Raw genomic sequence first — 14,076 nt, 5'->3', positions numbered from 1 at the left:
ATTAATACTCATGCATTATACTGAGCTCTTCTGCAAATATGACAGGCAGGGGTATTAATGAAATCCAAAAACTAGTACTGAAATGAAATGCATTTAAATTTAAATTAGCAGGTTAAAACAGGCTGATATGATTTCACCAATATTCTTACTTTTGTTTATGGTGACACATACTGTAACCTTAAGTTTCTGTGTGATTTATTATTAACATCTTTTCTTCTGTTTATATATTTTTTTTTGTCACAGGAAAAGGTAGCTTGGTGGCTAAAGGAGAAGAAGACTTCTCAGGGTTGCCCGTTGGAGTCTCACTGTATGGCCTGACGAAGACCTACGGCAAGAGGAATGCTGTAGACAACCTAAACCTGTCTTTCTATGAGGGACACGTCACCTCTCTGCTGGGTCACAATGGAGCTGGAAAAACCACCACTATGTAAGAGCATAACAGCATAATAAATCTTTTAAAGGGGTCATGACATTTCAAAACAAAGTTGCCTTCATCTGCTGACATATAAGAGGTGTTAGTTTCATAAAAAAATCCTGTAAGTTTCAATGCTTAAATGTCATTCTTTTCATAATGTTTTTATTTATTCAAGCTCTTTACTAATGAAGTGCCATGTGATGTCATGTTTATATGGATAATGCTGTCAAAACACACAGCAATACAACACAGTACGACAGTTTGAGGATGTTGATACTCTTTTCTTTGTCAGACAATCGAAACATTGCCCAATTACTGCCAAGCTTTAAAGGACCCGCCCCTTCAAATCAGGTCTTTTCATCAGGAGGGTTGGAAATTATAGATTTTTCTGTGCATTATTTTTGTTTTTTAGTGTAAAAATCTTTATTAACATTTTAAGTGGACCTTAAGGCACACATACTGAATTAAACAACATAGTGTATTAAAATAATGTTATGACCCCTTTAAATGCTTCTAATATACTGTTAGTGGTGTAACAGATCACAAATCTCATGGTTCGGATCACATAGTGTTTTTATAGTCACGGATCAGACCATTTTTCGGATCATTTGCTTTCCATTTATTACAAAAACAGTACTGCAAGGCACTTTTGGTTTTAACGAACAAATTTAGAAAAAATAACTTTTTAATTAAAAATAAAAGGAAGAAATATAAATTGTCAAATATTCAGTGCTGTGAAAAATTCACTGTTACTGTTGCTGATAACGTTAAATGTAAAAATCTAACATTAAAATTATACAACCCATATTTATTTTTAGTCTCTTTTTTTAATAAATTATTCAGTTATTCACTCATAAAACTTTGTTTCATTGCTAGATCTATCATATTAGAAGAATTATTCAGTGGCAAATTTTTGATGGCTGGTTCTCGCCACCTATTGGGTAAATAATGTAATTGCTGCCTTCAACTTTCATTTTTGAGCGTTGTTAAATGCATATGATAGTGATTTTAATCTTTACCATGAAATCAGTGGTTATATCTAAACTATAAACTGTTATCCCAGTACTTCTGTGTTATGTAATTGTTTGTAACTTCCTAACTAACTCAAAAGACTAAAGATTAAGTCTCTTTCTTGATTTTTGGGTTTTCAGATTTGAATGCAGTAATAAGAAGGATTAATAAACATATGCAAATCACCATCATTCATAATTTAAGTTGCGTGGTTGTTGAGATGCAGCTTATACTGAATGTATTATTGCAGGCTTAACAAGTAGTGACAGAAAACACCTTTAATGAGACCCACCACATCCCGAATAACCTACCACAACTTCTTTCGTCATCATTATATTTTCATACATGTGGTTTAAATGACATGAGAGAAGATCTCTCTGTGATCGTTACAAATGTAGGATTAATCTACGAGTGAAAAAGGTATTGATCCGCAGGTCACGCGTGTTCCCGTGGGTTGTGATTCTAACGAGACATGGATCAACCGTGATCCGTTGCACCCCTACTAACAATGAGCAGCTTTATTTTCATTTACTAATGTAATGTAAATGTATCGTACAATGATTGTTTATGTCAGTAAATATATTAACTAGCATAAACAGAAACTGACTATAAAGTGTTAACAAATAATACAAGAAATGATGAGCTATTTTAAATTCTTCTATTACAGATTAAAATATGTAGCCAACACAAACTATTACACTTTTTATGGCATAATCAATTATTCATTCATTCATTGATTTTCTTTCGCCTTAGTACCTTATTTATCAGGGGTTGCACCGCGGAATGAATCGCCAACTATTCCGGCATATGTTTTACGCAGCCCTCCAGCTGCAACTCTGTCCCAGTACTGGGAAAATATTTCCATATTTATTTCTTTAATTTCAGGTCACTTTTGACTGGATTGTTTGCACCCACTGTCGGCACCATTGAGGTCTACGGGATGGATATGCAGATGTTCATAGATGATGTGCGCAAGGAGATGGGCGTCTGTATGCAGTATGACGTCCTGTTCGACCATCTGACCACTAAAGAGCATCTGTTACTGTACGCTCAGATCAAAGCTCCTCATTGGACCAAGCAAGAAGTGAAGGAACAAGTGCACAAGTATGTTACAGCACTTGTCCCGTAGTTTATTTCAAGTTCTTTTGTAGCAATCCCTCAAAGACATGATTTTTTTTGTCAGACTCATATATTATCTTGACTCATATGGCATGTACAGTAGGTTTCTAATATGCCCTTAATACTGTTTGGGAAGTTGCTTTAAAAACTGTAGCTGCCCACATTACAACCTACTCATGGTTTAAAGCAGTTCAACTGTGAAGAAAATGCAGCTGCATTGGTGTTGTTTCAAGTGCTTGTTTTTGAAATATTAAACCAAATAATGATATGTGAAATAAATAATTACAGATTGTATAAAAATGTGACAACATATTTAGTGTAAATATTTATTTCTTCTAACATTATTAATCAAAACCAATGTCGAGATCATCTTCATATGGTTATTTTAATTAAAAATAAATAAAAAGTCAAATTAATTAAAATCATAAGATTATATCTTTGCATGGATGCATATATTAAATAAACCTAAAAATCAATTAAAAAACAATTTTAAATAAATTAAAATCATTAGTATATATTTAACTAAAATAACTGAAATATTAAATATAAAAATATTAACTAATTCAAACCAATAATAAAAAACACAGCGGTTACTGAGTTATACTAAACCTCTTTTAAATTTCTATATTAATGAGAAATGGCAAATGAAATGCGATGAATTGTAGAAATAACAAATTGTATGAAGTGAATCCATTTGTAAATGAAAGAAATAATTACCATTTTGAAAATAGACATGACCCGGTTGTGCATACGGGATGCAGATTTGAACACTGAAGACTTAAACACGCATATTTATTGAAAAGGGAAGAAAAAACTAATTGTGACTTGTGTAAGAATATTTTGACGATAACACATATTTTAATAGAATGTGTATTTTTAAAATGATATTAGAGAACCATTTTATTAAGGAAATATTTTAAGTGAAATGTTTGAAAAGGTGCCTTCTGGAGCAATTTTAGAATATTTATCTTTAATCAAACTATAAGATTGTATATGACTCTATTCAGTGTTGTTTTTTTATTATTTTTTTATATGATTATATGTTATATATTGAATATTTAGTATATGCTTTGCCATGAATATAGCTAATGCTGCTAATATGGCATGAAAACATAAATAAATATAGAAATAATTAAATAAATAACTCTGTTATACTGAAATAAACTGAAATATATTTAGATAAACTGAAATGTAAATATTAAAAAAAAAACTAATTAAAACTATTTAACTTTGAAGTAAATAAAGACAGAGTATATCAAAATATATTTATTGTAAATATTTATTTATTCTACCATTATTAGTCAAAATTAATGCTGAGATTATCTACATATGCATATTTTAATCATAAATAATTAAAAGACAAATAAATTCAAATCATAAGGGTAAAATATTTTTTGCGTAGATACATATTGTAATTACTTACTTACTCCTAGGGCCATTTATATCGATTTATCATTTATATATTTATAGCCACACCATGTTGGTGTTTCGTAACATCTAATTTTTACTATGTGGGTTGTTAGCCCAACGCTTAAACCTCAACCTGGAGGACCAGGACATATTGTAATTACAAATAAAAAGAATAAATTTAAATAAATTAACATATATTTAACTAGAATGAGTCAAAATATTAAATATAAAAATAAAAACTAATTCAAACCAATATTAAAAACCACAGTGATTGACACAAATATAATGAGATAAAACTATTCTGAACAAAATGTTTTGTATAGTAAAATGACTAAAAAACATAATTTTTGTTAATTGAAATAAAGTTTAAATATTATTAAAGATAAATATTACATTAAATAAACTTTAAAAAATATTTCAAATGTTGCCTTGGCAGATAAATGAAAAAAAAAGCTGAATCAATGTACTAAAGAAATAAAAAGTAAAACCGAATTGAACTGAAATTTAAAGAAAGTAAAGCTAAATAAGAATCTAATTATGACTGATATAAAAATACAGATTAAAACACATATTCATCCTGTATTTAGTAATATGATTGGTGGAAATTTGTAGGTTCAAACCCCTAAAATGGATTTGCAATAACATTGTCCCACTTCTCACCATTTCAGAATCCTAATGGAAACAGACATGCATGCCCACCGGCACAAGCGTGTTGGCACTCTGTCAGGAGGCATGAAGAGAAAGTTATCCATCTCCATTGCCTTCATCGGAGGCTCGCGGCTGGTGGTGTTGGATGAGCCGACCACCGGCGTAGATCCATGTTCCCGACGCAGTATCTGGGACATTATCATACAGCACAAACAAGGTGAAGTCCTTCTATATTTCAGACCTGAGTGAAAATAATCTCCTGGCCTGTACCTATAGCGAACTTCCCGAAGGACTTTGCTCTTTATCGGTTATCTGACACTTGGCGTAGAATTTAATTAGGATTGAATGGATTTTCTCAAGGTGCGTGCAGTCAAATCTTGACAGGGAGAGAAATCCAGACGCAGATGTAGTAACGACTGATTGTTATCCGTCATGCTCTCTCAGATGTTTAATTATCTTCCTTGGAGACAGTTGGCGAATCCGCTTGTTAGGTTGTGACGTATGGATTGATGTTTCCGGGTCCTGTACCCAACTCAATTGAGAAAAACTCAATCGAAAAGCTGTTAATTTGCATTTACATTCATTTCCTTACACTGAAAAACTGATTCATTGTATTTACTACATTAATTTCAGGTAACTGGTTGTAAACTATTTATACAGGCTGAATTTAACCAAACAAATAAAGTTTAGTAATGGTCAACTTAATTTGTTTTTTTTTTAATTCAGCCCGTATCATTTTTTATCAGTGTAGCAGATGCTTTAATCCAAAGCGACTTACAAGTACTAGTAATTTAAATCACCAGAGAAAAATGATATCTAGATGCTATGACAAGTCTAAGTTAGTTTAGCAATTTTTTTGAGTAATGAAGTGTTATATAGAGATATAGAGAGGAAGGAGTGTTTCCTACAGGTGGTTTGTCTAGCCCAATCACCTGTGCGAAGCTCACTCAGCATTGCACAATATGTTCCTACAGAGTGCTAATAAAAACATGTCTGCTGCATATGGAAAGGGTCTCCTACAGCAGCGGTCCCCAACCTTTTTATCACTGTGGACTGGTCAAAGCTTGACAATTTTACCACGGCCCAGGGTTGGGTATGTAAATTGTTAGGCGGCCAACGTTTTCTCAGAGGATGACAAGCTGACAAAACATTGCTGCAAGTCTGAAACAAGTTTTATATAGAGAGAAAATTAAATAGCACTGCAGTGTTTGATGATCTACCAAAATGTGTATATTCCTTACAAAATATTAAGCTGAGTGGTCAGTTCTTGTCATGTGACTAGTGGTGCACTCGCAGCATTCTGAAGATTTTTTCAACTGAGTGTGAGCCGCTCCCAGTATGTGTGCACAAGCCACGTGGCTCCATTGGAGCGATATACAATTGAAGTCAGAATTATTAGCCCCCTGCCAAACTACCCCCCCCCCCCCCCCCACCCCGATTTATTAGCCCCCTTGTTTATTTTTTCCCCTACTTTCTGTTTAATGGAGAGCAGATTTGTTCAACACATTTCTAAACATAATAGTTTTAATAACTCATCTCTAATAACTGATTTATTTTATCTTTGCCATGATGACAGTAAATAATATTTGATTAGATATTTTTCAAGACACTTCTATACAGCTTAAAGTGACATTTAAAGGCTTAACTAGGTTAACTAGGCAGGTTAGGGTAATTAGGCAAGTTATTGTATAATAATCCTTTTTTCTGTAGACTATCTAAAAAAATATAGCTTGAAGAGGCTAATAATTTTGACCTTAAATTTAAATAATTTTGACTGCTTTTACTCTAGCCGAAATAAAACAGAAGAAAAAATATTATCTGACATACTGTGAAAATTTCTTTGCTCTGTTAAACATAATTTGGGAAATATTTGAAAAAGAAAAAAAAAATCAAAGAGGGGCTAATAGTTTATTCCTTGGCAGTTTGTGGCTCTTTCACTGGCCATTTTCCCCTTCGCAAAGAAACATTCCAAAGAAGTCTGTCTGTTTCCTACTCATTTTACTAGCTTGTGGGTTAAATTTTGATGCTCAAATGACGAGATGTAACCGAGAGAATTCGACAATTTTTCAAAATAAAAGATCATTCAGACTAGTTTAGATCGTTCAGGTAATAAAAAAAAAACGGTCCCGATACCAATTTATCCGCGGCGGGGGATGGGGACCACTGTCCTACAGAAGGTCATGACCTCTGTTTAATCGTGTCAAACATTAAAGTGAATCTCTCTGGACTCTGGAAACCAATATTTTAACGCTGTTTAAAAGATGAATCACTGTCTGATTATCTGAGATTAGGCATAGATTAAACATTAAGGAATGATTGAATTTCAGTAGTATTACAATACACTTTAAATATATTAGTGTCATAATACTCTGTTTTTGTTTTTTCGCATTTTGATAGAGCAGTTGTTTTCTACCTTTTTTTCCAGAAGGACCGTTATTTTAATTTTCAAAATCCTTAAATGCCCAAATGAGGCCTATTTGTTATAACAAGTTATTCCTTGGGAAACCGTCTGTCATTCCGTATTCAATTGTTACTTTGTTTCATTCTATCATTCATTGATTTAATAATTTTCTTTTGGCTTACTTCCTGATTTATGAGAGGTCGCCACAGTGGAATGAACCACTAAATACTCTGGTATGCGTTTTACGCAGCGGATGCCCTTCCTGCTGCAACCCAGCACCATGCTTTGAAACACACAGACTCATACACTATGGGCAATTTATGTCATCCAATTTACCTATAGCACATGTCTTTGGACTGTGGGGGAAACCGGAAAACCCAGAGGAAACCCACGCGAACACGGGGAGAACATGCAAACTGAATTTAAGACAACTTTACAAAAAAAATTTTGTTAGTTCTTTGCATTTTCTTGCTGCTTTGCTGAGTTTTCTTTTTACAGTTTTTTTTTAAAGCTGCATCTGTGCATTACTATTATCAATACACTGCTAAAAGTTATTGACGAAAATCTTTACGAAATCACTTACATTTTTGTTCATTATCTGTTTTTAATCTATTCAAAATGTAAATTTATTGTGATTTCATAAATAAAACAAAGAAAGAATAGTGAACTTGGCAACCCCAAAAAAACTTTAGCAACCTCTGGTGGAGGTTGCGACCTTCATGTTGTAAACCACTGTGACAGAGCATTTAGACCCAGAAACCGTGATGCGCAACGTCAGCCTTATCAAGCGGATTTATCTTAAGCAAGGATTTAAGTCTGTAAATGAGGGTTGTGTCAGAATCTCCTGCGTTATCTTTAAACATCAGCTCTTTGTTTAGAATCTGTCCGCCTGTATCAGTGGATCTTTGACTTGACATGCCTCTGTGTTGTTTTTGTTTGCCTGTCCAGAGCGTACCATCATTCTTTCCACACATCACCTGGACGAGGCTGAAGTTCTCAGTGACCGCATCGCTTTTCTGGAGCGCGGAGGCCTCAAGTGCTGCGGTTCACCCTTCTATCTCAAAGACAAACTCGCTAAAGGATACAACCTCACCCTCACTAAGAAGGTCTGTCCCTTAGAAGATGACATTCACTTAGAAGATGTCAAATGTTACTTTACTACATTAATATTTTTTATGAGAACTGAACTACTGTACTTGAGTAAAGGCATCACATTTATCCAAAGTTTAGTTCAAAAGATTTTTGTTCAGTGTTTTTTGAATCTTGTGTTCACTAATGGTCCATTTATTGAATTGAAAATACAGTAGAGGCATTAGTTGTACTAAATATTATTAAGTATTATTATATTACATATTATTTAAATATTATTTAATAATAATTCAACAAAGAATTATTAGGATTTAAAATACTTTTTTTTTTTTTAAGTATATAACATAAAATCAGAATTCTCAGTTAATTCAGTCTTCGTCTGATTTAGTATGAAAACATTTTAGTGTAATGATTTTGGGATCCATTTTTTAAATAATTTTTTAATGAACAGAAATAGAAATAGAACAGAAATATTTTAAATAGATTTCTTTTGTTTAGTGTAATTTTTGATCGATTCAATGAATCATTGTTGGGAAAAATATTAATTATCTAAGAAAATATTTAGCAGTAAACTTTTTAGCAGTAGTGTATGTACAGTACATTCTTTAAAATCTTTATTAAGTATAAATTACAACTGCATGATATTGGAAAAATCTGACATTTCCCTTTTTCTTTCTGCGATATATATTGCGATATGAATATAATTTTACCAGATGAATTGAATATCTCTATTTTAAAGATTTCATTTATCTCATTTAGGGATGACCAAATCCCTAAAATAAATTATAAGCAATTGTACTAAATATTATTGAGTAATAAATAAATTATTATTATTAATAATTTATAATAAAATAATTATAATTATTAATTATTATAATAAATTATTATTATTATTATTAATAATAATTTATAATAAAATAATTATAATTATTAATTATTATAATAAATTATTATTATTTTTTTTACTAATTTTACTGAATATCATTAACATTTTAAATATGTTTTTATTTTTTAAATATGTAACATCAAATCAAAATTTTTCAGCTAATGTTAAGTCAGTCTTCATTACTCTAATATTCTGATTTGGTATGGGAACATTTTAGCGTAATATTTTTGAGATCATCCATTTTTTCATAATTCTTTAATGAACAGATTTTATTTGAAAATGATTTTTTTTGTTAGTTGTTTAATGCAATTTTCGATTGTTGAGAAAAATATTAGTTATCCAAAATAAAAATTAACACCCCAAACTTTTAATAGTAGTGTATCTACGGTACATTCTTAAAAAAAAAAAACTATACTAACTATAAAGTAGAGCTGCACGGTATTGAAAAATCTGACAATGTCCTGTTTTTTGTTTTGTGATATATATTGCGATATGAATATAATTTTAACAGATTAATTGATTAGCTCTATTTTAAAGATTACATTCATTTAGATAGATTGGCACGACCAAATCTTTTCTATGCAGTGCTTTTCTATTCAGTTTCTATTCTTATTCATATTTCAGTGCGTTTGCATAAGTTATAATAAATTACAAGTATATATTAATATACAACAGAGCAAAGATAAAAGTGAAATAAACGGTGCTTTATGGTTTTCTGGACAGTCTAACAGTATTCAGGTACAGAAATTAACAATCAAGCATAAAATAACATGGTCATCATTGTATAAATTATTTAAGAATACTAATATTTAATAATGTCTTTATCTTTTAGTTTTTAATAAAGGATCTGACCCTGCAATGTGACTATTGGGGATACACATTGCGATATCTATGCCATAAGCGTAAAAATTTATGTTTATTAAGGCTTTCGTTAGATTATAGTCTTTAATCACATTTAATTTGACCCTTTTGGTTCGAGAATCACACATTTGTCATAGAATTAAGCGTTGGTTTTGAATTCAATCACATGCATTTTGAATTAACATGCACATACACTTTAACACTGATAGTTCTAGTATTTATACAATATCACATCATGTAATATTGATCACATTTCTTACACCATGATATTACTGTGGTAACTTGTACTTTTCCAAAATTTAAATTTTATAATTTTCCCTTTTATCAACATTCATTTCTATATTTTTGGTTCAGGTCGAGACTGCCGACTCAAAGGAGAAGTTTGACTATGAGAAACTCAGGGATTTCATTCATTCGCACCTACCTGATGCCCGACAGAAGGATAGAGAGATGGGTGATCTAGTCTATGCCTTGCCACCGTACACCCCTCAAAACGCCTCTGAGTACCACTCTCTGCTTAACAGCCTGGATCAGAATCTGGACAAGCTTCACCTAGGCTGCTATGGCATCTCTGACACCACCCTGGAAGAGGTAATTATCAGTTAGACAATAAATGCAGGTTCTGGACTCAATCGCAGTCTGGACCAATGACCTTCCAAAGCTGAGTTTTTTTTTAAACAGTACAGTTTAATGGGATTTTTGGCATGTAATGGCTGACATTTTACATTTTTAGAGTAAAAGTCCTAATAAGAACTGTAAGTTATTGAAATAATTAAAGCAGATTTATGTGTGCATATGTAAACAGAAAATGTATTTATGCTACTAATTTTAGTCATGTTATTTTGTTAGATGAGTTGAAGTTGCCTAATGTAACCTGAGATGTTACAATATTTTATAATATTTAAAAAATTGAACTCCTTTTTAATGTATTAGTATGTATCACAAGTCATTTTAATATAAATGAAAAACTGTTGTAGTTTATTAACCATTTGAATCATTTAGATTTTCATATTTTAAAAATTTACATATAGTTTTAGTTTTTTTTTGCGCTTTGTCTCTTTTGTATGAAAAAAAGTCTAGGCTTTTTCATTCAGTAGACAAAAGCTTTGGGTAAATATGATTTTTCTTCTCTGGCATTATTTTAATGGCTGGTTTTCCATCACATGAGAAATGCCATAATTAAAAAAAAATCTCTAAAGGTATAGTTCACCCAAAGCTAATTTCACAAATTGTTTATCATTTACTCACCATTCACATGTCACAAATCTGTTTGAGATTTTTTCTTCTGTTGAACAAAACGTCATTTTAAAAAATGCTGGAAACCTCTAAACACTGACTTTAGTATTTAGGAAATAACCCTAGTATTTGTTTTCTCTTCTGTGGAACTCAGTGGTTACAGCTTTCTAACATAAAAAAAGAAACTCATAAAGGTATGAGTAGAGTTTTAATTTTAACCTCATCGCTTCCGGTGAACTGTCTTCCATTATAAAATTGCCACGTTTAAGTTCGGATTTCTTAAAAAATCAGTGATCTTCACTGCTTGATAGATATACGATATAAAGTGGGTCTCAGACCGGTCAAGAAGCACTGCATTAAATTACATTTTCTCCCACTATAACTGTCAAAATATTAAAGTTTATTTTACTTTGGTATTTTCAAGGGAGTTTCTGCGCTCGCCTGCTGATCCTGACGGCACTAGCATATACACGGTCTTTCATCTCTTTTCACGTTTGAACAACTAAATGAATGCTTAAGTCTATTTAACTGAATGTATTTAATGACATTACAACATCGATGAGGTAGAGGGAACCTTATGAAATTGAAAATAGTTACATTAAGCTTTCACGGAAGTTCATCATTGGCTGAAAAACACTATAGCTGTGCTTATACCCCATTGAGGGAGAGTAAAATGTGCGTGATTATTATTATTATTATTATATTTTTTTTTTGGTTTTGGACTGAACAAGGGTTACTGTGAATAATGAAAACACATTTACCGAATAAACTCTGATGTAGCTAATATTACAACCATGTGACTTCATTATGCTTGCGCTGTTTAATGTTGGTTGCTAGGTTACCAATTCTACAGTCAGCAACTCAAAAAAAACGTTTTTTCTTCTTCTTTACAAACTTTTTTGTCGCTTCACTTTAGTATGGAAATCCAGGTAATGACAACAAAACAAAACTTCTCTAGGGCCCCAAAAACCTCTCAGGCCACAGAGGGTTAACCTAACAAATCCACTGCAAAAACTCAAACTAATAAATGATACAGCTGTGTTCAGATGCACTCACAAAGATGTTGTGTTTTCTCTCAGGTGTTCCTGCAGTTGACTCGAGATGACCTCGAGCCCAAAGAAAGTGAAACCTGGTCTGTATCAGAGTCGGTTATAGAGAATGACATGTTCGCCTCAAGAGACAGTCTTTCTGAAGACTGCAACAGCATGTACCTTGGAGAGAAAGCCAGTAAGTGGTGTTTTAGGCCTATTAGTCTCTTTCAGCAATATTAGTCCCATGACCTGTACTTTCCCAATTACCTCCTGGGAAAACTGTGAACTGTGGGAGAAATCTTATTAGCTATAAATCTCTCCTCTCTCTCTTTCTCTCTTTCTATCTTTCTCTCTCTCTCTCTCTCTCTCTCTCTCTCTCTATCTATCTATCTATCTATCTATCTATCTATCTATCTATCTGTTTGTTTGTCTGTCTGTCTGTCTGCCTGCCTGTCTGTCTGTCTGTGTCTGTCTACCTGTCCGTCCGTCCGTCCATCCGTCTATCTATCTATCTATCTATCTATCTATCTATCTATCTATCTATCTATCTATCTATCTATCTATCTATCTATCTATCTATCTATCTATCTATCTATCTATCTATCTATCTATCTATCTATCTATCTATCTATCTATCTATCTATTTGACGTCCGTCCGTCTGTCTGTCCGTCTGTCTGTCTGTCTGTCTGTCTGTCTGTCTGTCTGTCTGTCTGTCTATCTATCTATATATCTATCTATCTATCCGTCTGTCTGTCTCTCTGTCTGTTTGTCTGTCCATGCATCAAACCATCCATCCATCCATCCATCCATCCATCAACATTCAGTTTGTGATGAGGATGAGGTTGTTTCTTCATGCTGAATACATTTGAGGACTGAAATTAAAAGAATCTGCTTTATTTTAGAGGTTTAGTGAAGGTGCGTCATTTTTTACCTGTAAAAATGTATGTATAGCATAGAATAGAATGTATATAGTATAATATAGAATGATTATAGAATTCAAGCACAACAGGAGGGTTAAATATTATTAAAATGTTTTAGAATTTTGATATGATTTTGTCATTTCTCACAATTCTTGTTTAAAATAATTGTCCCTCTCTTCTTCTCTCTTCTAGGCCTCACAGGGAACTCGACGGTGCGTGGATTTGCTTTGGGTGTTCAGCGTGTGATAGCCATGTTGCTGAAGCGCGTGCATCACTCTAGGAGGGACTGGAAGGGGCTTTTCTCTCAGGTGCTGTTGCCTGTACTCTTTGTAATTGCTGCCATGGGCTTGGGCTCCATCAAGAGTGATCTTCAGCATTTTCCTGAGATTGTGCTCTCTCCTGCGCTCTACCACGTTGATGAACAGTACGCCTTCTTCAGGTCAGACTTGCTTTACTTACCTGTGATTCAGAAATAGCTTTGATTTTTTTGTATTAAACATGGGTACTGCTGAGCTATGGGTTATTGTACTTGTTTTAGATTCTAGTAATCTGTTCACTTGCATTCTTGCATATTCAGAGCGCCTTTCGATGTTTTGTCGAATGCTTGTATTTCATTATATTCTCTGGGAATCAAACCTATGACCTTGGTGTTGCTAGTTGAATTGTAAGTTGTTTGAGCTGCAGGAATGTAATGCTAATCTGATCATAGATAAAGTTGATACTGATAATAATGCATAATGAGAATGCTGTTTGTACTGGGTAATAAAGAAAGGGAAAACAATAAAAAAATATAAATAAGAAAAATGCACAAAGCATGCATTTTACACATAACAGTTTAAAAAAATCTGCCTTTTTTCTCATTGTTTTTTTTTTACACAAATGCAATAGTTATATTCAATGATAATAAAAAAACTGTAGTTTTTTTCATCTAACATACTGTATACACTACTGGTCAAAAATTTGGGGTCAGTTTTTATTATTCATGTTTTTTAAAGAAAATTATTCTGTTAATCAATTTTATTAAATGTAAAATGTTAATGTTAAATTG

At 32.4% G+C, this 14,076-nt stretch overlaps 1 protein-coding gene across 2 annotated transcripts in view; it reads left to right on the top strand.

Moving 5' to 3' along the window:
- abca12 (ATP binding cassette subfamily A member 12) overlaps positions 1-14,076 on the top strand; it is a 161,131-nt gene that overhangs the window by 103,482 nt on the left and 43,573 nt on the right. For both annotated transcript variants that reach the window (XM_087268247.1, XM_087268246.1), the window contains 7 exons: positions 244-427; positions 2,312-2,530; positions 4,624-4,820; positions 7,953-8,110; positions 10,195-10,431; positions 12,156-12,303; positions 13,221-13,467. In XM_087268247.1, the coding sequence (XP_087124373.1) occupies positions 244-427; positions 2,312-2,530; positions 4,624-4,820; positions 7,953-8,110; positions 10,195-10,431; positions 12,156-12,303; positions 13,221-13,467 (1,390 nt within the window). The remainder of the gene's footprint in view (positions 1-243; positions 428-2,311; positions 2,531-4,623; positions 4,821-7,952; positions 8,111-10,194; positions 10,432-12,155; positions 12,304-13,220; positions 13,468-14,076) is intronic.

The sequence above is a fragment of the Danio rerio genome, chromosome 9 (genome assembly GCF_052040795.2).
Source record: "Danio rerio strain M-AB ecotype USA chromosome 9, GRCz13ab, whole genome shotgun sequence".
Classification (NCBI taxonomy): Eukaryota; Metazoa; Chordata; class Actinopteri; order Cypriniformes; family Danionidae; genus Danio; species Danio rerio.
Note: the sequence above shows the minus strand (reverse complement) of the source record. Positions and strands in the feature narration are given on the sequence as shown.